The following is a 26,618-nucleotide window of genomic DNA, read 5'->3' as shown; positions in this document are numbered from 1 at the left end:
TCTCTTTTGATGTGTTCGTACCTCTCCTACTTTCAACTCAATAAAAAGAAAGCATATTTTATTTTGTGCAATAACCTCTCAAGAAAGTTCTGATGGTGACTACAATATCAATGTTGGAAAAACTATTCAGACGTCATATTTATATAACTTTTACCTTTACATGACTTATTTAACTTTTGCCAATTAAATTTGATTTGATGAAAGCAATGATTAATTCTAGTCTTCCTTTTTATCTTCCTCTTCTCCCAGTTTTCTACAGGTCCCAACAAAAAGGCGATATTTGTAGAATCAGGAATGCACGGCCGTGAATGGCTTTCCGTTGCTTCAATTGTCAAAATCATCAAATGGGTAAGTCTAACAATCAGTTATTATTATTATTATTATTATTATTATTATTATTATTATTATTATTATTGTTGTTGTTGTTGTTGTTGTTGTTGTTAGAAGTTAAGAGAGGTTCTTCTTAGAGACCATATCATAGAGATTCCAAGTATGAAGAGTAGTGATAGGCGGAAGGTGAAAAACGAGGTAAAAATAATTCAAGGAGTAATTCACAACATCATAAGAAAGAACATATCGATTACGGAACTTAACAGGCTTCTATATGCAGCGTCATACGTTATTGCGAATCGTCTTGGCTTATTACAGAAGAAAAAGGGAAAAATGAAGGATAGAAGGCCGCACTGGCAGAGGCGGCTTGAAGAACGTATTAAACGGTGGCGGAAAGACATTGGTAGAATCGAAGAAATAAGAAAAGGAGTTAAACTAGGACAGAAAGCTAAGGTCGAGTTTGAACGGAGGTATAGATTGCTGGAAAAGGGAATGATGAACGTTCTAACAATTTTGAAAGAGAAGGTCAACACTGGTGGTATAAAAATTAGGAACTTTGTTGGAAAAAAGTGTTGCATTTCGGCAGAACAACCTTTTCCAGAACAATCAGTCTCAGCTGTATAAAGAATGAAATGGCAGTAAACAGGCGGGGAATAACAACACTCCAAATGCAAAAGATGCAAGGAAGTTCTGGAGTGGGATTTGGTCTGTCGAAGGGCGATAATGAGATAATAAGAAGGCTAGCTGGTTGGGAGAGGTCAGAGAAAGGCTATCAGAAATGCAGCAGATGAAGAACGTTGAGATAACCATCGATGACGTTAAAGCTGGCATACAAAGGATGACAAACTGGAAGGCATCTAGTCCAGATGGAATGATGGGTTCCTGGTTTAAACAGTTCCCATGCCTTTATGCACCTATAACTGTTGCTCTGCAAAGGGTTGTAGAGTCGGGAGATGTCCCTGATTGGCTTGTGAAGGGAAGAACAACACTGATTAGGAAAGATCCTGCAAAAGGAACAGATGCCAATAATTATAGACCAATTACATGTCTGCCATTGATGTGGAAACTTTTGACTGGAATATTTGCGGAGAAAATTTATGAACACCTAGAGAGTAATGGTGTTTTTCCTGACGAACAAAAGGGGTGCCGGAAAGGCTCGAGAGGTACTAAAGAACAACTACTAATTGATAAAGCAATAATGTAGGATGCGAAGAAGAAGAAGAAGAAGAAGAAGAGAAATCTGAGCGTAGCATGGATCGATTACAGAAAGGCTTATGACATGGTTCCCCATACATGGATACGTGAAATACTATTGATGATGAAGGTTGCCGAGAATGTGGTAGGGATTTTGGAGACAAGTATGGCTTAATGGAAAACGGTGCTGACAGAAAACAGAGAGGAAATGGGACAGGTTGGCATTAAACGTGGGATATTTCAAGGAGATTCGTTATCGCCACTTCTTTTTGTAATGATAATGATGCCACTGAGCATCCTCTTCAAGAGAGAAAAACTGGGGTATAACTTTGGATCTAGTGACTGACGCCTCAACTATCTACTGTTTATGGATGATTTGAAAATATTCGGTAGAAATGAAAAGGAAATGGAGAGACTGGTAGAACTTGTGGGGACATACTCAGAAGACATTGGGATGGAGTTTGGGATTAGTAAATGTGCGGTGCTGGTGATGAAAAGAGGAGTAAGGGTTCATTCGAATGGAATAGTGCTGTCAAATGGCGAAATCATGAAAGAAATAGAAGATACAGGATATAAGTATTTAGGAGTGCTGGAGGGTGTAGGCATCATGAACAGAGAAATGAAATAAAAAGTCAGGAAGGAGTATTTTAGAAAAGTGAAACTAATTGCAAAGTCGAAACTGTATGAAGGAAACCTAATGAAAGCAGTGAATGCATGGGCAGTCAGTGTTTTGAGATACAGTGCGAGAATTTTAGAATGGTCTGACAAGGATTTGCATGCCATGGATATCAAAACAAGAAAAGTTTTAGTAATGTTTGGTATATTTCACATTCAAAGTAGCGTAGCAAGGTTGTATCAAAAGAGGAGAGATGGCGGGAGAGGATTGAAAAGTGTAAAAGATTGTGTTAGAACCGAGGAGATGTCGTTGAAGGAACATGTGGTTAGAAGTGGGGAGTGGATGCTTAAGGTTGTGGCCAATGAAGTGGAGGTATGGGAGACCAAGGCTGATTATGTGAAACGTATGGATAGATAAAGGGCAGAGGAACTGGCTGGAAAGAAAATGCATTGGAGGTTCTTCCAAGATATAGCAGAAGTGGCTGATGAAAGATCATGGCAATGGCTTAGAGCTGGGTATCTGGCTAAGAGTACTGAAGCTTTTGTTTGCGCAGCACAAGAGCAGGCATTAGGAAAACGATTGTTCAAAAAAGTGGTCCTAGTTGAGGAAATTGCTGCAGAATGCCGGATTTCTGGTAAAACCTCAGAGTCAATTGCGCCCCTTGCGGCAGGGTGTAGTAGACTGGCACAGAGAGAGTACCGCAAAAGACAAGATCGCATGGGACTCCGGGTATATTAGGAGGTGTGTAAGAGGGTTGGGGTGAAATGTGCTGGAAAATGGTTTGAGAAGGTGCCTGATGAAGTGAGAACAAGTTAGTATGGCAAGGTAGAGGTATGGTGGGACAAAAGTGTCATAACGACCAAGCAATTGGAACATAATCGTCCAGGTTTGATCGTCATTGACGAGGTCTAAAAAAACTGGCAGATTGTAGACTTCTCAGTACCTTGGGACAGGAATGTGAGAGATAAGGAGAATGAGAAATGGAGCAATTATGCTCCATTGGCCTTGGAGATAAGGCGTATACACGGGATTAAAACACAAATAACCCCGGTCGTATTTGGTACGTTAGAAGTAGTATCAAGTCGTCTGGAAGGACAATTGAAAAAACTATAAATCCCCGATGTTTTAGGCGGCCTTCACACCTCTGCAATTATTGGTACCACCAACATCCTTAGGAAAACCCTTGATCTTTGAAGCTCCTGGTTTGAAGCCGGGATTAAGGGAAATCCCCTGGAAATGAATCCCACTCCTTTCCAGAGAGACGTTCATAAGCGAAATCAGAATTCTTCTTCTTCTTCTTCTTCTTCTTATTATTATTTTAGCAACATGTTCTTATTTCATTTTCAAGGGAGATTTATTCGATTAATGTATGTACTCGTATGGAATCAGTTATGCCAGATTCGACTCCCATAATTTAATTTGTGGTCATTAACACTCCAATAATGTTGTGTAGGGTGAGGGGAAATATGAATCCATAATCTATGGAATCAATAAAAAAAAATATCCTCTGTATGAACAATCATTTCATTTTTCAAGATAATATTGCAATAACTTTAACCATAACGAATATCTAAAAAAATAGTATCATGTATTCTGACTGTAGCTGTCAATCTAATCTTCGCCTCTGCAGTTTTCAGGGTTATCAAGGTTGGAAAATCCGTTCTAATGCGGAAGATTTTCTCTGGATTATTGGATAGATTCATTTAAGTAATCATTCCACCCATTCTATCTACCAGTGTGGGAGTTCTGTTATCGTGCGGTGTCAAGGTCGAAGAATTACTTCGACCTTGACATTGTGAAAATAAGACACATGATGAAAACAGTAGTCTTAATAATCCCCCCCCCAAAAAAAAATACGAAAAATCAATCCCCATTATTTGGGAACGTAATTCATTTGTTCTGATTTTTCTGACTAATAAACGATGCAATGCCTTCGTTTAATCTCAAGACACAATGGATAAGTCCTGTGAGGGTAATTCCTTCCTCATAGGTCCCCAAACTGCTGAGCTTATCTTTTGCAAATTTCACACAAAGATAATTTATATGTCTGGCAGTGTTCTTAAGTATGTTTTGTGCAGAAATTCATTCGATAAGTATCGAACATTGCAAAAATCTAATCCTAAAAATAGTATTTTTCTTATAGATGGAATTTTTATACGTTACACCGGCAAGGGAGATAATAAAAAACTTAGCAATGATTTAAACTTTAAAAAAAGAATTAACGGCATTTGAAGATACAGCTCAGTTGTAGAGAATTCGACTCCAAATGGAATGATCCCGTCTGTACCTTACCATCTTATTTTATTATTTCTTATTAATGAGTTCAATTTACGGTAAAAGAAGAGGTACCATTTAAAAACACCACAAATCATTTCTTCGTTTGAATATTTTAAAACTGAACATTAATCAGAAGTGTTTTTTTTCCAGAGCATTCATCGTCAAGCCCAAATATCAGTTGACGTGATATTGTAAACAAATAACAGACGAAATTCGATGAACGACATTATCATTATTATTTTTTTTTTTCGAATTAGTCCTCGTAATCTATATAAATCAATAGAGTATCAGTTCTTTAATAATACACTCCTAATCTGCATAATAATTAAATATCATGTTTAAGTGTATTGTAAGACCAGGCAACACCAGGCGTTTAGCTAGTAAATCATATTAAAAATAATATATTAAAAATAATATATAAAAAATAATGCATCGATCATAAGATAAAGAGGGTTTAAAAATGAAAGGTTTTATCATTATCCATAATTCTAGTCTGTTTGCAAAATTATAGAAAAAATATTTTCAAAGATATTTGTAAAACCTTTATAAATATCTAATTCATAAAACGTTATGTCTGTCTCCATATTTTCAAACTCTATTTCTTCCGAAACTAAAAGGCGCAGAACGGCACCAAAGACCTCAAATGATTGGAGTTATTATGAACCTTCCTTTTATAGGACTTTAGCCGATAGAAATAGTTGTTAAGTTGTCAAAAATGGGTCGAAATTGAAAAAAAAATCGTTATACATTTTGTACATTTATCTTAGTTCATTTTTAATCAGTTCCTATGCGTGTCACGTTGGTACAGTGGTAACATCACCAGCTTTGAATACCATAGTTTTGCTTTCAGTTTCGATTCTAGCAGATGGCACCCACATACTTTTTTAACTTTTGAAATCATGACTCTATAACAATATATAAGAAATCTGGAGAAATTTTAATATCATGTTTAAGCGTATTTTTCGACGGGGCAAAGCTGGGCGCCCCCCCCCCCGGCTAGTTTGTGACAAATTGTAGAACTTGTGATTGATAACAGTTCTGTTTATATTTAGGTCAGTAAAGACTAAATCAGTTAATTAGACAAAATAAAGGGAGAGAAATACACAAATCATTTTTTGGATTCGAAAGTTAAATGAAAAAAAAAAATCATTAAGAGATATGATAAAAAAGTCTAATACATCATCCAAAAAGAAAATGATAAATTATTTACAAATAATAATCAAATAACTAAAAATATTATTACATATTTTCTAAACATGTACACTAAAAATAAAATATGGGCAAACATTCCAAAAGGATAAGAAAAAAGAAATAATAAATAAAATGGTAAAAATACATAGGAAAATCCATTAAATAAGCATGAACCTTGTTGAATAAAGTAAAAACAATCGTTTAAACAACAACAACAACAACAACATCAACAACAGCAACATCAACAACAACAACAATAACAAAAACACCACCAACAACAATAATAACAATAATAACAACAATAATAATAATAATAATAACAACAACAACAACAATAATAATAATAATAATAATAATAATAATAATAATAATAATAATAATAATAGCAATAATAACAGCAATAATAATAACAAGAAAGAAAAATCCTGCCACATCTTAGATTTCGGCGTTCCAGCAACTCACATGGTTAACATCTAAGGAAACTTTGAAGCGAAGCAAATACACGGAAGTGGCCAGAGAGCTGAAAGGAATATTGAACATGGAGAAAGTCAGGATAACACCAATAATCGGAGGAGCACTAGGAACAATCCCGAAAAACCTAAAAAAAAAAAAAAAAATTAAGGAAACCATCGATGCGGAGACTAATGCACATATAGAAACATTAACAGGAGTAAAACAAAAAGATAGACGAATCTCTTATCTATCTATCTATCTATCTACAATTATATAAATGCAACTTGTCTGTGTGTGAGTTCGTTCCTCATAGACTCCAAAACGGCTGAACAGATCTTCTTTAAAATTTACAGAACTTTAGTGTGTAAGTCTGGAAGTCACCTTAGTTAAGTTTTGTTTCAGAATAGTCTGATAATTACTGATAATCGATAATCAAAACCGTTATTTTGATTTATCTATCATCGGCAAAGCCATTTTCCATGTCATCGCTTAGCAACAATGATAGAATAACGGGCCGTGAAAATGCTACTGTGGGTAAGTTGATAGCGTGTCTTTTTTTTTTTGCATAACGTGGTCTGTAGGTTCAAACCCCGCACTTGAATTTCTCAATATTTTTTTTCGTTAGCTGGAAAGAAGTCTATACAAAATAATTTTATAAAAGAAACAGTAGATTCTCTAGAGTGCAATGTAGAATAATATATATTTAGACTAAGTTACTGCATGAAGGCATGTGAAGCTTCCTCCCGAGCGATTTCACGGAACCCAAATTTGTGTCCATTCATCAGATTTCTGCAATAAAAAAGGGGAAAAGGCCTAACACTATTGGTTTGCTTTCGTTTGTTCTCATTATTTAGATTATTTGGACTACTGTTCTTATTTCAAATTTTAATTTACAACATTTCGGCCGATTTTACCTCCAACCTTTTTCAGGCGTGTCTTGTGGAACTCAGGAATCTTTCTACCGAACTCAGAATCTGCACCGGATTTTGAACGGAACCCTTTATTTAATCCACGCAGGTAGCATGCTCTCGTTTCGGCAGCCATGACTCAGTACAAGTCCTTAATAATTCGTAATTATATTTTTAATGTCGCCTACACTGAGAATTACATCTTCACCTTCCAGGAGTGTGTAAGTTTACAATTGAATTTTAAGAACAATAATAAAGTTTTCCATTCGAAATTCTACGCAGATTCCCGAAGTCTATAGAAAAATATCCGTTTGACAAAAAGAGACACGATTTCGGCAAGATACATCTGAAGAAGGTCGAAGAATTACTTCGACTGAAACGTTCTGAAAATAATACATGATGAAAACAGTAGTCTTAATAATCCAAATAATACGAAAAATCTATCCTCATTATTTGGAAACGTAATTCATTTGTTCTGATTTTTTTGTTCTGACAAACGATGCGATGCCCCAGTTCAGTCTTAAGGGACAATGGATAAATCCTGTGAGGGTAATTGAGCGTATAATTGTGCACAATCCTCAAACCATATTTACCCTCAACTCAAACTGCTTGAGTTCAGTGGTAAAAAGAAGTTCGAGACGACTAGAAACAATGCCGAGATAATCGGAGAGCACATACAGCACCTGGAACTTTAAAATCGTCACCATTTTAATATTGACCAGGTGTAACGTTGCTTAACTTCGGGAATCTGATGGGGACCGGTATGTCAACGTGAAATAAACGATTTGGAGATTATTTATTGCTGAAACATGATATTATATAAAAATTGCTATATATAAAAAATAAATATATATTGCTATCTTACACATAATGGTTTTGAATTTCATTACTATTTCTATTAAAATATTTAATGAGCATAATGAATCCAATCGGATTAAAACTCGGCATAACGGATTAGAAAAGCCGTGAAGGTATTCATAAAGTCGATCACGCACCTCTTCTCGCTGTTTGTTGTCAATTTTTTTTTGTTGTTTTTTTTAGATGGCGAGCAAGCGTGGAAAAGATAGCAAGATCGATGCAATGATGACCCGATATGATTGGGTCTTTGTCCCCATGTCCAATCCCGACGGGTACCATTACACTCACACCAACGTAAGGGCATTCAGTCTTATTTATTTATTATTTAAAATATTTTCACCTCAAACAACAACAAGATGTCTGTTCACGTTACATAAAACATTTTACATCATGTTAATACGATCACATTAGTAAGAAAGAGGGAAGGGATTTCGAAAGTATAGCAGTTCAAGAGAAGAAACTAATAGAGTAGAAGGATTTACAGAATCAACTATTAATGGGTAAGATTTTACTGTTGTACGTTCGAAGTATGTACGTTGAGGTTGCATAAACGCCATGGATTCATAACAACACATTCAGTTAAAGTACTTGTAAAAAGAATTTAGCCTATATTCGGAACCTATTTATTTGTCTAAGATTGAGAAACTCACAAGAAATGTACCAGCCTAAATATATATATATATATATATATATATATATATATATATATATATATATATATAGTAATTTATAAAATATATATAGCGATTAAGCTACACTGAATATTCCGCGTTTCATCCACTCTAGGACTCTTCAGGCTTATGCGCCTATGCCTGAAGAGTCCTAGAGTGGATGAAACGCGGAATATTCAGTGTAGCTTAATCGCCATATATATTTTATAAATTACTAACTAGCTCTACCTACGTATTGAGCACTTTTGAAGTAAATACTTAAAGTTTACGCATAAATCTATACTTTCGTATATTAATTTTATGTGAGTAAATTAAGTAGTTATATATATATATTGTTGTTGATATATATATATATATATATATATATATATATATATGTATATATATATATATATATTCGTAATTCGAATAGAAGAATATAATGGAATAATACGAAATAAAAGAGTATTTCCTTTAAGGTTATTTCATAAGATGTCCAAATTATGATAACCAAATAAACAAATTTTAACCAAATAAAAAAAGCAAATGATTGTCTCTGTAGAATGAAATCCAGTTTGATGTTCCAAACTATAGGGCTAGTTGTAACTTTAAGAATCACACACACACACACACACACACACACACACACACACACACACACACACACACACACACACACACACACACACACACACACATATATATATGATGGACTATCCCGTCGATTTCGACGTATGAGCTTCCTTCACAACAACAAGTTGCTCATACATCTACACAGGTGATCTGTTTATAGTGGTGAAGGCTTTGTGTAGAACAATCCACATGTTTTGGTATTACTGCTAATTTTGCCGGTGCAGATGATTTCCACAGGACAGTGTATACAGTAAACTACAGGTTTTTACATCCGAGTTGAGCCTGGCCAGTACCAGATGTGTGACCAATTGGGAAGAGTATGTATCGCGCCGAGTTGTAGAAATTTCCAGGTTAGTATCTGGGGGCGCATTAATTCGTTCGGACAGATGCACTCCCAGTCTTCGTTAAGACATGTATCTAGGAGAAGGATATATATATATATATATATATATATATATATATATATATATATATATATATATATATATATATATACAATAATACAGGCTCCTCTAGTCTTTGACAGACTATGGATACCTACGAAGGGGTGCCTGCGCGTGAAATTTTTGTGACAGGAGGTGTTCAGTCTCCAACCACACCTCCCCTGGGTCGACATTGTTAAATACCAGTTGTAAATGAAGTGTATATACAGGACAACTGGAAACAAATGCCGAAATGAGCGGAGAGCACCTACAGCGCCTAGAATTCCCAAATGGTTACCCATCTGGTACTAACCAGGCTCAATGTTGCTTAACTTCGGTGATCCGATGATCTGATATATATATATATATATATATATATATATATATATATATATATATATATAGCTGATCTATATAGATGATCTCTCTCTCTCTCTCTCTCTCTCTCTCTCTATATATATATATATATATATATATATATATATATATATATATAACATGATAGTCAACCCATTTTAAACAAAGAGGGAATTTCTCTTTTTCGCTAACATCTAGGTACTCAGGAAAACGGATTCACACTATTTAAATGTGTGCGTTCTTCTTCAATGTGATATTGAAATTCTCCAAATTTTCTCATTCTCCTGGCGCATCGTAGATCACTATCGCATTCAAAATGCCTAAAATAAAAAATACCCTGTCTGAGCTCCGGCATACTTCACTTGCATCTTCTTTAAATCACACTCTCTGATCAAACCAATTTTTGAATAACATTAGTTAATTTAAATTTCCTATACTTCAACAAATAACAATTGTATATTAAATGCATTAGTTTATTATCAAATCGAAAGAGTAAAGATGATAAAAAGCTAATTTCTATTCGCATCTCGACATTGCTTTAGTATCTACATGTTCTGTAGAAAACCCCAGAGAAACTTATGTTAAGTATATATTAAGTTTATTTTTGTGTTACTGTTCTTTGGTCTGATCAAAGTATTGGAAAGTATAAAATGTTCGTATCTTTAGTTTTCTGAATTGCAAATTCATTGTTGCTGATATTTAGATGTGCTGTAATATATTTATCTCTTTCACTATTCCCGAAAAGGACCGAATGTGGAGAAAAAACAGGAGAAAAATTACTAAAAATTGCATTGGAACTGACCTTAACCGTAATTTCGCCGCTAATTGGAGAGGCGGTAAGTATTGATAGTTTACCTTTTCTCCTCACGCACACGGAGTATGAAAATTGATAGCGTATTCGGAAGTAGGTATTTAATTCCCGTCGCAGGAAGATGTGACACAAGCGTAAAAGGTGGGAAGGTTTTAGAATCAAGACAGCGCTCCTAAAGAGAGAAATCTCTGGAATTTTAAATATTGCCTTGGAAGCAACGTGGGAATTTCCCGGTAGAGCCCTTCAATGAGTAAGCAATACATTTATTCAACTTGAAAGACAGGCTGCAACGACATAGGAGGGTGGATCTCCTAGGATTACTCAGAACCACATCTAAGCCCGACAAATGCAGGGTTTTTCCCTACACAAAAATGGCCAAAACTGCTGTGAATATTTAAGCAATGCCAAGTAAGCACACTCGAAAAATATATTCCATATATGTAAATAATGACAAATTGTTCAATGAATATAGCTTGTTACCCCCACCATTATTTACGACTAATGGTGACGCTCAGCTCAATGCATAGACGCCGACGAAGCTCAACGACATTTCCCGAAGCCAGAGTTTCAATAAAAGAAAGTCATGCTGACTGTTTGGTGGTCTGCGATCGGTCTAATCCATTACAGTTTTTTGAATGCAGACGAAACTACGGTGGAAAGGTACTGTCAACAAATGGATAAAATGCATCAGAAACTTCGATAACAACACCCAGCATTAGTCAACAGAAAAGGCCCAAATGTCTTTTACGACAATGCCCAACCGCACGTAGCTAAACCGACCCTGCAGAAGTTGAACGAATTTGGCTACGAAACACTGCCTCGTCCGCCATACTCTCCAGAACTCTCACCTACAGACTACCACTTTTTCAAGCATCTCGACAACTTTCTACGTGAGAAATGCTTCAAAACCCTAAGCAATATCAAAACGCCTTCATGACTTCATCGCCACTTAAGTGGAAGAGTTTTACGTTACTAGCATAACTGCACTTGTTTTACGTTGTCAAAAATGTGTTGATTCGCATGGTGTTTATTTCGATCACAAAATATGTATTTGATCCGAGATATGTCTATCTAAATTTAAAAGTAAAATCCCGCAAGAACCTTGTCAATATGATAGAAAACTAAAAACTAAAAAAAAAAAGAGTCAACCATCTGCTCTTTACGAGTCACAGCAAACTGTACACCTGCTCGAGCAAGCACTGCTTAAGAGTTGAGAAGATCGTTACGCGAAACATACACATGATGAACAGCCTGCCATAAAAGCTCTAGAAAGGTATGAACAATACAAATACTTTGACTTGAAAGGTATGAACAATTCGATTCAATAGGCCAAGATGAGGGAATAACTCGATAGAGAATACGTCTGTCGGGTTTAGGGTTAGAGTTGTCAATATAGAATTAGAAATTAAATTGCGATATTAGATTTATTAACAGAGACGAGGTGGGTTTTGCAAAAAACAAAGTAACTGGCATTAACCAACTGTGAAAAGGTATACCTTTGACATTAGTGTCTGATAACGAAAGGACATTAACAGGGTAGTTACTAAAGTTAGAAAAATATAGACACTGTACAAATTAATGTGAAATACCAGTGTCTTCCAGGCTGTATCTGCCCAGAGGAGTAGAGCGAGTCTTTCAAAAGTTAACAATAAAGCTGACCACAGGGTGAATATCAAAGAAAAGGAGAAACGGAGCAAATACACAGATCTAGTCAGAGCTGAAAGAGACATGGAAGATGAAGAAAATCAAAATAATACCTATAATATTAGGAGCACTAGGAACTATCTCGAAAAACTTTGAAAAAAGAATGGGAGAAATTGGAATCAGAGGAATGACTAGAAAAATACAACGAACAACAATAATGAAAACAGCTGGAATATTAAGGAAAACCCTTGAATGTGGAGAACTATCACAGACGAATCAAAAGCGTAGACCAGACAAACTGCTACAGAAACAAAACATGAAGCGCTACATGGAACCAAGAATATTGAAGCTGCGTACCTATAAGTTATCTAACCCCTCCGCTATTACCACATCACTGCCCTCGTCTCCCCCCCAAAAGTAAAACAGAGTAAAAACAAGTTGTAAAGGAGGAAGGAAAGACCGAGGAATGAGCACTGACCAGACCCCCCCTGTATAAGTGCGAAGAAAACTGGGACTTTGGGGAGGCTTATTGCCACTCAGATTCCAGTAAAGACCAATGACCACTGCCGACGAGAAATCAATGGCAAGCAGCTGTTGCGATAATGCAAATTTATTTTCAAATGGTATCGAAAGAGGTGGAGAGTACTGGAAAATCTGGGGAGATTTGTTGTCACTCAGGGTCTAGGGAACACCTCAGGCTGTATTCAGTGAGATCTTTGATAACCTGTGTGAAAGCTCCTTGTAAGCCCATAATAACAATCATAATAATAGTAAGTAATTAATCGCAGAATTAAAAATATCAAAACAATTTAATTTACACATTGAAAAAAAAAAAAAAAAGCTTATTCCTCTTTTTGTAACCCCTATTTACTGGATAATGTTATGAAGTCTCTATGGAACTTTACGCTTTATCTTATCTTATATATATATATATATATATATATATATATATATATATATATATATATATATATATATATATATTTACATATATATATATGTGTGTGTGTGTGTGTGTGTGTGTATGTTTATCCAAGATAAGTTTTCATCACTATAGCTCTCTATTTTTCCACATATGATTGATATATATATATATATATATATATATATATATATATATATATATATATATATATATATAAAAGTGAAAGTGTATGTGTGTGTGTGTGTGTGTGTGTACATTTCCATACGCAATAACTCTGTCAATTTTAAGTCTACAGACTCGAAATTTGATATACAGTGTACTTATATTTTTGAAAATCGACGTGACCGGATTTCGGCCAGAAATTTGGTGATTAAAGGCTCAATGTTCAACGATTTGACTTTTGAGAACTCTACCAAACACCTCCCACAATTGTTGGTCTAAACACATGAAATTTTAGATATAGGTTCCTTGGACATGGCTCTAGATTAATAACTTAATTTGAGCCATAAAACAATAAATTTTAAGGGGTCATAAAAGGGTTAAAAGTTTAAAAAATTGACCGCCTTTTTTTGCTTAACATACACCTCCAAATACCCGGGCAACGCCGGGCTGAAATGCTAGTCTATCTATCTATCTATCTATATATATATATATATATATATATACATATATATATATATATATAAATGAACGTGTGTGTGTGTGTGTCTGTGTGTGTGTGTGGCTGTGTACATTTCCCTACGCAATAACTCTGTCAATTTTTAGTCTACAGACTCGAAATTTGATATACAGGGTTATAAGATTTGGGAAAATCGATGTGATCGGTTTTGGGCCAGAAATTTGGCGATTAAGGGTCAAAATTCAACGATTTGACCTTTGAGAACTCTACCAAACTCCTCCGACAATTATGGGTCTACGCACTTGAAATTTTAGATATAGGTTCCTTGGACATGGATCTAACTTAATAACTTGATTTGAGCCCAAAACAACAAATTTTAAGGGGTCCTAATAGGGGTCAAAGTTTTTAAAAAAAATTGACCTCTGCAGTCTCTTCCAAATTACTTTTTCATCAGTTTGCGTCGAAAATTTTTAGCTACCAATATAGAAATGTATGTCTGTTTGCATGTCTTCCTTAAACTTTCAATAGAGGTAACGGATTTTACCAAGATCAGTATCGTTTTAAAGTTCGACCTTTCATACAACAAATATAGAAAAATTGCCTAAAAACATTAATATCTTCCTCTTCAACTAGGCACTTTTCTACAGGGGTAGGTTACTTTTTTCGCCCATATTTTTAAAAGTTATCCTCGCCTTTAGATTGTTTAGCCTTAATTTAAAAAAATGTCGCTTCCGGTTTGGCGGTGGTCGTAAGAACATAAACGTTAGGTTTTACCCCGTTTTTTTCCTCCTTCGCGGTACGGGTTCAAGCCTGCCTTCCTACTACCACTTTTTTTTTTTTTTTGCTCAACATACACATCCAAACACCCGGGCAACGCCGGGTTGAAATGCTAGTTTATCTATAAAAGTGAACGTGTATGTGTGTCTGTGTGTCTGTGTACATTTTCCTTCGCAATAACTCAGACTGAAAATTTGATATACAGGGTAGTGAGATTTTGGAAAATCTACGTGATCGGTTTTCGCGAGAAATTTGGCTGTTAAGGGGTCAAAGTTCATCGATTTGACCTTTGAGAACTCTACCAAACTCCTCCGAAAATTTTTGGTCTACTCACTTGAAATTTTAGATGTAGGTTTCTTGGACATGGATCTAACATAATAACTCAATTTGAGCCCAAAACAAATTTTAAGGGGTCATAATAGGGATCAAAGTAAAAAAAACATTGACCTTTTTTTTCTCAGCATACACCTCCAAACACCCGGGCAAAGTCGGGCTGAAATGCTAGTATATCTATAAAAGTGAACGTGTCAATATGTGTGTCTGTGTACATTTCCCTACGCAATAACTCTGTCAATTTTTAGTCTACAGACTAGAAATTTGATATACAGGGTATTGAGATTTGGGAAAATAGATGTGATCGGTTTTCGGCCAGAAATTTGGCAAAGGGGTCAAAGTTCAACGATTTGACATTTGAGAACTCTACCAAACTCCTGCGACAATTTTTGGTCTAATCACTTGAAATTTTAGATATAAATTCCTGGAACATCGACCTAACTTAATGACTTGATTTGAGCCCAAAAAATAAATATTAAGGGCTCATAATATGGGTCAAAGTTTAAAAAAATTGACCGTTTTTTCTTTGGCTCAGCATGCATCTCCAAAAACCCGGGCAACGCCGGGCACCCATGCTAGTATATATATATACATATATATATATATATATATATATATATATATAAAACACACTATATATGATATATATATATATCACTATATATGATATATATATAACACTCTATATATTTATATATATATGTGTGAGTGTATGTGTGTGTGTGCGTGTGTGTGTGCGTGTGAACTAACACACAGCCCCCCAAGTGTAGGTGTCCTTATTTCAATTTTGCGCGGCTAGCGCGACACCCCTGCTGATGACTGTTTTTTTTTATTTTTATTTTTAAATATCGAGCCGTTACTAAGACCCACAGACTACTAACAACACTCTCGCACGCAGAATTCCATCATGCCGACAAGAAAAAGAAAAAAAACAGATTCTTTATTGATAAGATTCGCGAGGAACCAAAAGCAAATAAATAAATAATAAATAAATAAATAAAAATAAATAAATAAATAAATAAAATAATGGAAAAACAAAAGTTAAAAGCATTTAACCCCAACACACACCACATCTCTTAAGTACCAGAACACCACAAGCGTGCTAGCTACTAGTCAGTTTTCGAGATGACCTCGGAAGAAAGAGTCGGTGCCTTCAGAGCTAAGTTAAAAACTTTATCCATAACTGTTGAAATGTATCCTGTCTTAATTTTGCCAATTTTTGTGTATTATATATAATTTATGTATTTATCATTGTTCTCTTATTGCAGTCTTACTAAAACTTGAAACTCCTTAACATTACGTATCATGTCTTATTACTCGTCTTTTAAACTTTTTTTGTTAAATACGTCTGGTATTATCCTAAACTATTAATTAAAAAAAAAAAACTTCCACGGATTAATATGGGAGGGGAGACTATCGTCAAATTCTATTCTAAACTGGGAATGGGCAAAGGACTTTACTAAGTAGATATAAATAAGTCCCTCTTACCGTTTTTTTTTTTTTTTTTTTAATGGAGAGTAGATAATGCAGTGGATGTGTTATCGGCAGCTCCAGTAACTCTCGCTTCGCCTTTTTTGTCCCTCAGTCCTCATTTCTAATGAGTGATGTTTCTGACAAAGGGTGAAGAAAAAGCTGCTTCCCAGGTTGGTAGTACTTCGGGAACAGTAGTCTGAGATGTCAGAAATTTTCTGTCTCTATGTCTATCCTTGCGGCCATGTCACTAGTAAGGGTGCTGGAGGTAAACGTTTTCATCTGGGCTGACGTTAACAGCCTGATAGTCAGGGACCCGAACCTTGGATTAACCACTAAGGAGGCTGTCTTATCAGCAGGCTGTTGTATTGCCATTTGGTGAATAGATTCTGGACCATGCAGTAGTCTCTGGTGGGGCCTCTCGATGCCATACTAGTGGGTAATTGTTACGGCTTTACCTTATCATGTGCTACAAAAAAAAATTCCTGTCTTTTTCTCTCTTACTTTCCCTCTCTGTTCTGCTCTAACCAATTATGCTGACCTGTTCCACAAACCCCAAAATCCTCAACATGGAATATCTCAAAAAAAGAAAACATGAATAAACCTAGAACCCCATCCTCCTACGTAGACCCCTACTACCATGTCTCGTTCTCCAACATCAGGGGTCTACGTTCTAACCTTCCAGAGGTTGAAACCCAATTATAGGAGACGAAACCTGACATATTCTTTCTAAGCGAAACTGGAATAGGGCCGACCACCTCCCTAGATGAGATCATAATTAAAGGATACTCTAACCTAACATCTAAATCTGACCCCAAGACCGCCACGGACATGGAATATGTGCCTACATTAAAGATGGCTTCCCATGTGGCAGGGATATCTCCATAGAAGACCCTAATCTACCTTATATGTGCTTCCGGGTTGCACTTGCTTACACCACCGCATTTATATTTGCCCTCTATCGCCCCCACAACAGTGGAGTTACTGTCTTTAAGAGTATATCAGAAAAATTGACCACATCCTGTCTGCTCATCCCTCGGCTAACATTCACATTTGCGGTGACTTCAATGTCCATAATGTGGAATGGCTGACCCACTCAAATAAGACTGATGAGGAGGGGAGGTTCTGTCATGATTTTGCCATTGCCTATGACCTCACTCAGATTGTCCGCGAGCCCATCCGTGTGCCCGATAGTACCGGTCAGTTCGCAAGCCTCCTAGACCTTTTTCTATCCACTTCCCCTGAGCTATGCTCATATTCCGTTCTATCTCCTCTGGGATCCTTCGACCACTGCGTCGTATCAGTTAAGATAAAAATGAAATATAATAAATCTACAGACGTACCTCTCCACCGTACTGTATACCGATACTCTATGGCGGACTGGGATAGCTTCCGTACATTCATATCTGATCTCCCTCTCCATTCCATATTTAAAAAGGATGTGTCCTCTATAGTATCAGATCTGACCGAATGGTTACTTGTAGGCATAGGCCAATTCATACCATCCAAAAAATTCCAACAAAAACCTAACAGCCAGCCATGGTTCTCCCCCGAATGTGCTGCTGTTATCGCACACAGAAATCACTTTTTCCATAGCTACCAACGTAATAGATGCACTGAAACTAAAGCTGCTTTTAGAACCGCCAGCAACCACTGTAAAAGAGTAATAAAAATGCAAGAGAACTATATGCGCAATCCGTTAATCCAAAGTAGCTGAGCAGCAGATTGGTTCCCGCCAGTTCTGGCAAATAGCAAATAGGATCTTGAACAGAAACGTGCGCTCTATCACAACCATTATCAATGGACCAGAGGTCATCTCGACAGCATCCGACAAGGCCAAACTATTTGCCAAAAACTTTGCGGCAAATTCTACCCTGTGTGACGAAGGCCATCAACTCCCCATATTCCCTCCTGTAACAGACAACACGCTATGCAACATACAAATATCTGTGCGTGAGGTCGCCAAGCTAATCAAGAACCTTGACTCCAGTAAAGCAACTGGTCCCGACGGTATTCCAATCATAGTGTTAAAAAATTACAACCAGAACTTGCCCCCATACTTTCCAAACTGTTTAAGCGTTGCCTTAAGGAGAAGTGCTTTCCAACACCCTGGAAAACCTCATCAGTATGCCCTGTATTTAAGAATTCAGGTGATAAGTCATCCCCCTCTCAGTACAGACCAATAAGTCTCCTGTGTGTCATGAGTAAGTTGCTGGAATCCACAATAAATAGAGAAATAGTCAACCACCTCAGCAGAAATAACCTTCTTAGCGACACGCAATATGGTTTCCGCTCTGCTAGATCTACAGCAGATGTGCTAACGGTTATATCTCATAGGATTAGCGAATCTCTCGACAATGGCTTCATTTCTAGGGCAATTACTCTCAACATATCAAAGGCCTTTGATAAGGTTTGATATAAAGGCCTACTGCACAAGATTTCGAGCTACGGTATAACTGGAAATGTTTTCTCTATCATTAAGTCATTTCTCTCAGATAGGATCATAAGAATAGTGGTTGATGGGCAGAAATCAGAGGCCCACAGTATTAATGCTGTAGTCCCTCAGGGGTCCATACTGGGCCTAACTCTCTTCCTGATGTACATCAATGATCTCCCAAAACACATACTAAAATCTTTCGTTGACATCTATGCTGATGACACGACCATCTATGGCAACACATCAAAGGTCGTAAATGATGATGTTCTCTCTGATTCTCTCTCCTCTGATCTTGAGCGCGTGGTACAGTGGGGAAAGAGGTGGCTGGTTACCTTTAATGCATTTAAGACCAAGCTCCTATCTCTTTATCATAAACGCTCTGATCCCCATCTGGCATCAATTGAAATGGATGGCGCTCGTCTAAGGGAGGCCCCAGGATTTGATAAGCTCCTGGGTTTGACCTTTACACCTGATCTTAAATGGAACACATACATCAAATCTGTGGCCAAGGTCGCTGGGAAAATGGTAGGATCCTTCTACCGCTCCAGAAGATATATCACTAATGATGCAATTCTCTATCTATATAAGAGCCAAGTACATCCAAAGATGGAGTACTGCTATCACATCTGGGCAGGAGCTGCTAAAAACAGCCTATCCTGCCTTGACGGAGTACAAAATAGACTCCGTGGCTTGGTGGGGGATGCCCTTTTCTCTACCCTGCAACCTTTTCCCCACAGAAGAGACGTAGCGAGCAGGTGCTCGTCTGAGCTCCATTCTCTGGTCCCCCCTCGCCAATCTTTCTAAAAAAACACCCGACTAACTGAAATCATCGTCAATAATTTTCCCCACTCTCTATCCGTGCCTTAATCAAAACGTAGATACCATGAACAAAGCTTCTTTCTTAGAAATGCACGCCTGTGGAATTCTGTTCCGCTTGCCTGTTTCCCTCCCGACTTCAACCTGGATGTCTTCAAGTCCAAAACAAACAAATTCCTGATGAACCGCCCCCCCTAAGTAATAACACCTTACCAATTCTCCAATACTATTGCTACACTATCCCTTTGATTACTGTACACACAATAACCCTTATCCCTGAGTGGCCATGGGGCCTTGATAAGTGGTGAACTCCATGTAAAAAAAAAAGGATTTCCTAACATGGAAAATTCATTGACCACCTTACATACCATCTACCTCTACTTTGTAATATAAGCAACTTTCTTCCGCTTTTGCATTAATTACTGTCTTTCTTATATATCCCTCTATCCACAGTTTCAATGTATTACTCTTTTGTTCTCACGCCGCATTATTTCGCTCCTAATGTAGTTATAGCTAGACGTCGCATCTCTAATATGTTACCTCAATTATATCCTTCTATCGATCCAGTAGATATTTCACTGCTGATGCAATTCTCTATCTATATAAGAGCCAGGCACGTCCAAGGATGGAGTAATGTTGCCACATCTCGACAGGAGCTGCTAGAAAGGACTTGTCATGCCTTGATAGAGTTCAAAATAGATTTCGTAACCTCGTAGGAGATGGCCTTTTCTCTTCGCTGCAACCTCTATCTCACAAAAGAGATGTTGCAATTTTTTCTCTGATTTATCGTTATTTTCATGGAAAGTGTTCGACTGAACTTCAATCTATGGTCCCTCCTCGCCAAACTTTCACAAGAAACACTCATCTAGCTGAAAACATTATCAATGATTGCCCCCATTCTTTATCTGTGCCTAAACCTAAACATAGATTCCATGAACACAGTTTCTTTCTTAGAACTGCACGCCTGTGGAATTGTCTTCCGTTTTCCGGCTTTCCAGCTGACTTCAATATGGTTGTCCTCAAGTCCAAAGTAAACAAGTTTCTGATGAGCCGTTTCACTTAAGTTAACAAATTTACCGAATTTCCATTACTATCGATTATTATATTATCCTTTTTACTACTGTACACTCTTTAACCCTTATCTTTGAGTGGCCTCTCGGCCTTGATAAGTAGTGACGCTTATGTAAAAAAAAACAAAAAAAAACTAGCATCTTCTCTCTTTTTCTTATAACGAGAAGCATTAAGCGTCGAAATGCGTAGGTATAAAGAGTTTACTTATCCTACACACCTAATTGATGTAGCATCTATATCGAATAAACAATTACATATATATATATATATATATATATATATATATATATATATATATATTAGCACACGTTTTTATATTGTCGATCTTTTTATTCTTCATCTTCTACACACATGAAAAGTTGTACGCAGACACGTTTCACTAATATAGTCATAAAATATTCCCTTATTGTTCTTTTTTCAGTTTTCTCAAGTAGGGAACCATGCAATAATAATTTCCGCGGCCCATCTGTATTCTCAGAACCGGAGTCAAGAGTTTTGGCCTCGTATGTGAAACAGTTGCAACCCATCGCTTTCTTTTCCATCCACACATATTCGCAAGTTATTCTGACTCCTTTCGCATACAATTACATCACACCACAAAACCATGGACAATTGGTAAGTGCGTATTTCTTTCTTTCTTTCTTTCTTATTTTTATGCGTCAGATTATTTCTTCAATGTTTAGAAATTGACCCTAATAGATACTCTCAGTGAGTATGAAATCGATTATCCCAACCGACATCATACGTTATCGGTTTATTAAAATTCGTACTAAGTTGGTTTGGAAATTGAAACTCGATCTCATCCCCAATGAAGAATAAATTTGTAAGATATTGTCTACTTATCTATTACGTTAATGGCTGTTGTCTTGGTGTGATATTATCGATGTTGCCCACCCCCGCTATTGCTAGGAAGTAACGTAGAAAGAGAAAAAATATGACGAAAACAAAAGAGGGGATAAGTTTATCTGCAGAACAAAGAAGAGGAGGTCGTTCACCAACGCACAAAAATGGGACGAAAATAGTATTTTTAATCAAGGTGTGACAGTGAGCAGAAACAAATAGATATATCTTTAGATTCATTATACGGCCAGTTGTAGATGCCTCAGTGGGTTTTGCGACAGTTTACGATAGTTGGGAAAAGTTTGCAATCAGTCTTGGATTTACGACAGTCGCAAGTTTAATCCACTAGGACATAAGATCGCGCACACACACACACACACACACACACACACACACACACACACACACACACACACACACACACACACACACACACACAGGACAACAGATCCGAAATCGCCAATGTTAAAAAGAATGACACACCTAGAAGAGAAGACAGTGGGGTCGGCGATGTTGTCGAGCAAGTTGAAAATCAGAAACTGCACAGAAACACTCACAAAGCTTTTATGTTCCTTTTCATAATTACCTCAGGTAAAATATCGGCATATGGCTTTAAATATGCAGTCATTTGTGGGTCTAGAGGGGGTTAGAAAAACAGAAATAGTCGGGAGGTGTTAACATATAGAGCGAATTCTTAATGATATTATGTAGTAAGTTTCTGAATTTTTTAAAATGAGGTTTGTTCGTATTATTTGAATTGTTCGGACTACTGTTCTCATCTTGATCGCTACAATGTCCAACCTTCTTCAGATATATCTTGTTGAACTCAGAAATCTGCACAGAATCTCAAGCAGAACGATTTATTAAATCCACTGGGGTAGAAAGCGTTCATTGCGTCAGCTATGAGTGTGTAAACGTTCTACGTAATTAACAATTCTATTTTGAGTGTTGCACGACCTAAAGATTGAACCTTCACTCTCTTAAAGAGTTTAATTTTACAACCGAATATTACCAAGGACTTTATTCACTACACCACCTTGTGGGGGAACAGTAGTCCGAAGAATCCAAATAATACGAATGAGTATGTAGAAATTCGACGAAAATGTCCAAATGCCAGAACGAAAGAGTAATTAAAAAGAGATAGGAGATGGAAGAGGGTAACGAATGAGTGATAAGCGAGGGATAAAGGAGAAATGTGAAGGGGAGGGGGAGATAGTAGATGGGACAGTGGAATGGATAGGAGACGGGATGGATAGAAAGATGAGGATAAAGATAGTTGAAAAGAGATATAAAGATGTGACACACAATTTTAACACTTCTATTTTGTTGTTTATGTCTCCCGCGCGACACCGGATAATAATGCTGCTCGTATACAAGTAATCTGGAAAATAAGTGTTGTGTTACGAAATTTAAGGCTAAAAAGCGGGTTGATGTCTCGTATAACATACAAACGGAACCGTTTTTCATTTTTGTTTTCAGCTTGTGAGAAGGGCGTCGCATGCAACTCTATATTTGTGATACTTGTAGGTAAGAATTTCAGACAACGGTGATGGAGTAGAACTCAGATGTAGAGAAAGTATATCTGGATGGCGAAGCTATTTAGGTTGTCCAGAATTTTTGTATCCTAGGTTATATTTTTGTAGCAGAAGGTGGGTCAAGTTTTAGTGTGAATTCAAGAATTAAGAGTGGATGCAGAATTCAGGGAAGTTCTGCTCTTACTTACCACTATTGTCGACCAACGGACACATCTATTTATCATGTCTACGCTGTGTGGTGATTTATAGAAGCGAAACCTTGCCAGTAAGGGTTGAGGACATGCATTGCATGGAGAGAAATGATATGACAATGATACGATGGGTGTGTAATATGACAATCCTGGTTCTGATGACCTCAAAATAAGATTAAATCTTGATGGTATATAAAGATGTACACAAACATAAGACTTTAATAATATAGCCACGTTGAAAGAACGGATGAAAGCTCTTGGGTTAGTAGATGTAGAACGTTTTATGTAGCAAATTCAGTTCACAAAGGAGGGTAAGTGAAACATGCGAGGAAGTGATAGAAGTAGACCCAAAGAAAAGAGGGATAAATAAAATCCTGACCAGAGATAAGCTTGAGTCAATTTCTAAAAGCAGTCCAGCGCAAACTAATGATGATGCTGATGCTGGTGTGTCTGTGCGTGCTTAAGAGAAATACATTTGCTTGAGTCGCTATTTTTCACCGGCTTGATTTTCATGTTGGCAATGATTTCTGCGATTCTTTTCTATAATATGACGACGGGAAAATTGTTAACATCCATAAGTTCAAGCTGTTCTAGGGAATAGATTATATGAATAATTCATTGGTATCAACCTCTACAATATAATCTAGTAATATCTGTTGCATAGTCATATTATCGGCAACTAAATCTGTTTTATTTTATCATGCTTCTTTCTTAGAACTGCACGCATGTGGAACTCTGTTCCGTCTGCCTGCTTCCCACCTGACTACAACCTGGATGTCTTCAAGTCCAACGTTAACAAATTCCTAATGAACCGCCCCCTTAAGTAAACACTTCATTAAATCTCCACACTAACGTACTGTACTTGCAATAACCCTTATCCCTGAGTGGCTTCCGGGCCTTTATAAGTGGTGACCACCGTGTAAAAAAAAATAATGAGGGTTATGGCTCATCAATCAGAAAGTTAAAAAGACAAAAATTTACAAAGATCAGCCGCACGCATGTTTCGTGTCAATGGCAATCGAGCACACCATTTAACGCAGAGCACGATAAATAATGAATCCTTGGTCTGTAGTTCCGAAAGATGTAGTAACTTTACTAAGTTTTTAGTTTGAAATACCATTCGCCACAATATTCTACATGTTTAAGATTCAAATAACATTTCCTTTCACATGTGCGGCATCATTTTTAAATACATTTTTTTTTACCATATTCCATGCTTAATTTTGAAACAATGTTATCTACGATATGCCATACTAATTTTTTTAAATACCATTTTCTACGATATACCCTGTTTAAATTTAAAATGCATTTTTATACTATATGTCACAGTTAGGTTTTAAAATACGTTTTTCTTTTTGTATACAAATACTTTTACTACGATATGCTTTTTCATTTTTGCATGAAGGATTTAATTTTGAAATACCATTTTTATCGCAAACCCTGCAGCTTTAAATGGATACATCTTAAGAACGGGTTTCTGATGGTAATACGTCATTTATTTTATTCATAACTTGTTTTATGTTTTCAATTTTTGCAGACCCGCCTTGCGGAAACAGCAGCTACAGCCATGGAGAGAGTAGATCGACACCGGTTTGCGGTTTCTGTGGCATCACGATATACTAGTGAGTTTCAAATATTTCGAAAATCGAATCATACGAAAATATTTTGTGTTTAAAAGTCCGTCATATTTACAGCGATTTAATCCTTCGACTCTGGGCGTTTCCAGATTTCTCATTCATTAAGATTAGCTTATCAAAGTTCTGTGCATATAAAATATTTCGTTCAGGTTAATTGTTCCGCAATTTTATTTACCAAGGAATAAACAAAACCCTGTAGACATAATCCACACTAACTTATCCCTTCACAAACACCATGATTTACAAGACTGCCTATCTTGTAGGACATACTGACCTATGATTTGGCTGATGTGGATGCTGATATTTTGGCACAAAAAGAATAATCTAATCATTCTGGCATAATGATGGATGACACGTGCTGAATTCTGAAGCAAGTGTTACGCAATTCCAACCACTCCTCCCCTAAGTCGGCACTGCTTAATTCCAGTGGGAAGAAGAAGTCCATGACCACTGGAAACAATACTAAGATAAGCAGAAAGCAGATAAAGAATCTGGTATTCCCAAATGGTTACCCATTTAGTAATGATCAGGCTCAAGGATGCTTAACTTCGGTTATCTAACAGGAACGAGTGTATCAATATAATTATGCCGGATGTACAAACTTAATGCATTACAGGCTTATAATTTCAGGTTTAGTCGCTATACACGTTTCTATTTTATTAATATAACGTTAGGTATGTGTATATTTTTAGATATTTACTAGCAGGTCGCCCCGCGTTGCTCGCTCGTAAACTACGCTAAAATACGATATTCTTTTATTCATGTAGATTTCGTATTTCTTAGAGTTTCAATTCTCTATTAATTATTATAGTGTACACAATATATAACAGTGATTTCAAAATTAAAAAAAAATGACTTGTGTACCATAAGCCAAAACATTTAGATCTCCAGCATTATTCGTTTCCATCTGACCAAAGTCCATATTCATATAAAAACTTAAACAATAAATGTTCAACAGGCCCAAACCACCTATATATCAAGTTTAATGTTTGTAAACAAAAAATTGAAAAAGAAATTCAGTAGAGACACTAATATATATATACACACACATATATAATATCAGGCATCCTGGTGTTGCCAGGTCGTAAAATACGCTTTAATATGATATTTTAATTGATGTAGATTTCATATTTATTATTAAAAAGCCAATTCTATCATAAATTTATTGCACCTAATAAATGGTAATGATTTAAAAAATAAAAACAAAAAAGTGACTTGGATGTCATCAAGTAGAATCGAAACCATAACATATAGCGCTTCAGCCTTAGTTGCCAGCGTTTAAGCTATCATCTGATTGATAAGACGTAGTTAATAATTAAAACGTCTAAATCAATATCTGAGCATGCGTACAAGAACACTTTAAGTTGCCGTACGAAATCCAATATTTCTTTTCAATTTTGACCACTTAGCAGCTACATTTACCGGCTGAAGACAAAATCCAATCTGTTCCACAGGTCCAAGTCTCATATATATAAAGTTTCAATCTGTAGTTTCAGAAAGTGCTAAAACCATCAGATTCTAGCACCGCCATATATATATATATATATATATATATATATATATATATATATATATATATATATATATATATATATATATATATATATACTCTGCTAACAAGTT

At 36.4% G+C, this 26,618-nt stretch overlaps 1 protein-coding gene across 1 annotated transcript in view; it reads left to right on the top strand.

The window, feature by feature from the left end:
- The window catches only part of LOC145299761 (carboxypeptidase A2-like), a 57,002-nt gene that overhangs the window by 24,526 nt on the left and 5,858 nt on the right, over window positions 1-26,618 (top strand). The window contains exons 7-11 of the mRNA XM_080144430.1: window positions 250-348; window positions 8,011-8,121; window positions 10,635-10,725; window positions 21,214-21,407; window positions 24,896-24,980. Coding sequence (XP_080000556.1) covers window positions 250-348; window positions 8,011-8,121; window positions 10,635-10,725; window positions 21,214-21,407; window positions 24,896-24,980 — 580 coding nt within the window. The remainder of the gene's footprint in view (window positions 1-249; window positions 349-8,010; window positions 8,122-10,634; window positions 10,726-21,213; window positions 21,408-24,895; window positions 24,981-26,618) is intronic.

This window comes from Euprymna scolopes, chromosome 2, assembly GCF_053919585.1.
Source record: "Euprymna scolopes isolate OS-2025 chromosome 2, ASM5391958v1, whole genome shotgun sequence".
NCBI lineage: Eukaryota > Metazoa > Mollusca > Cephalopoda > Sepiida > Sepiolidae > Euprymna > Euprymna scolopes.
Note: the sequence above shows the minus strand (reverse complement) of the source record. Positions and strands in the feature narration are given on the sequence as shown.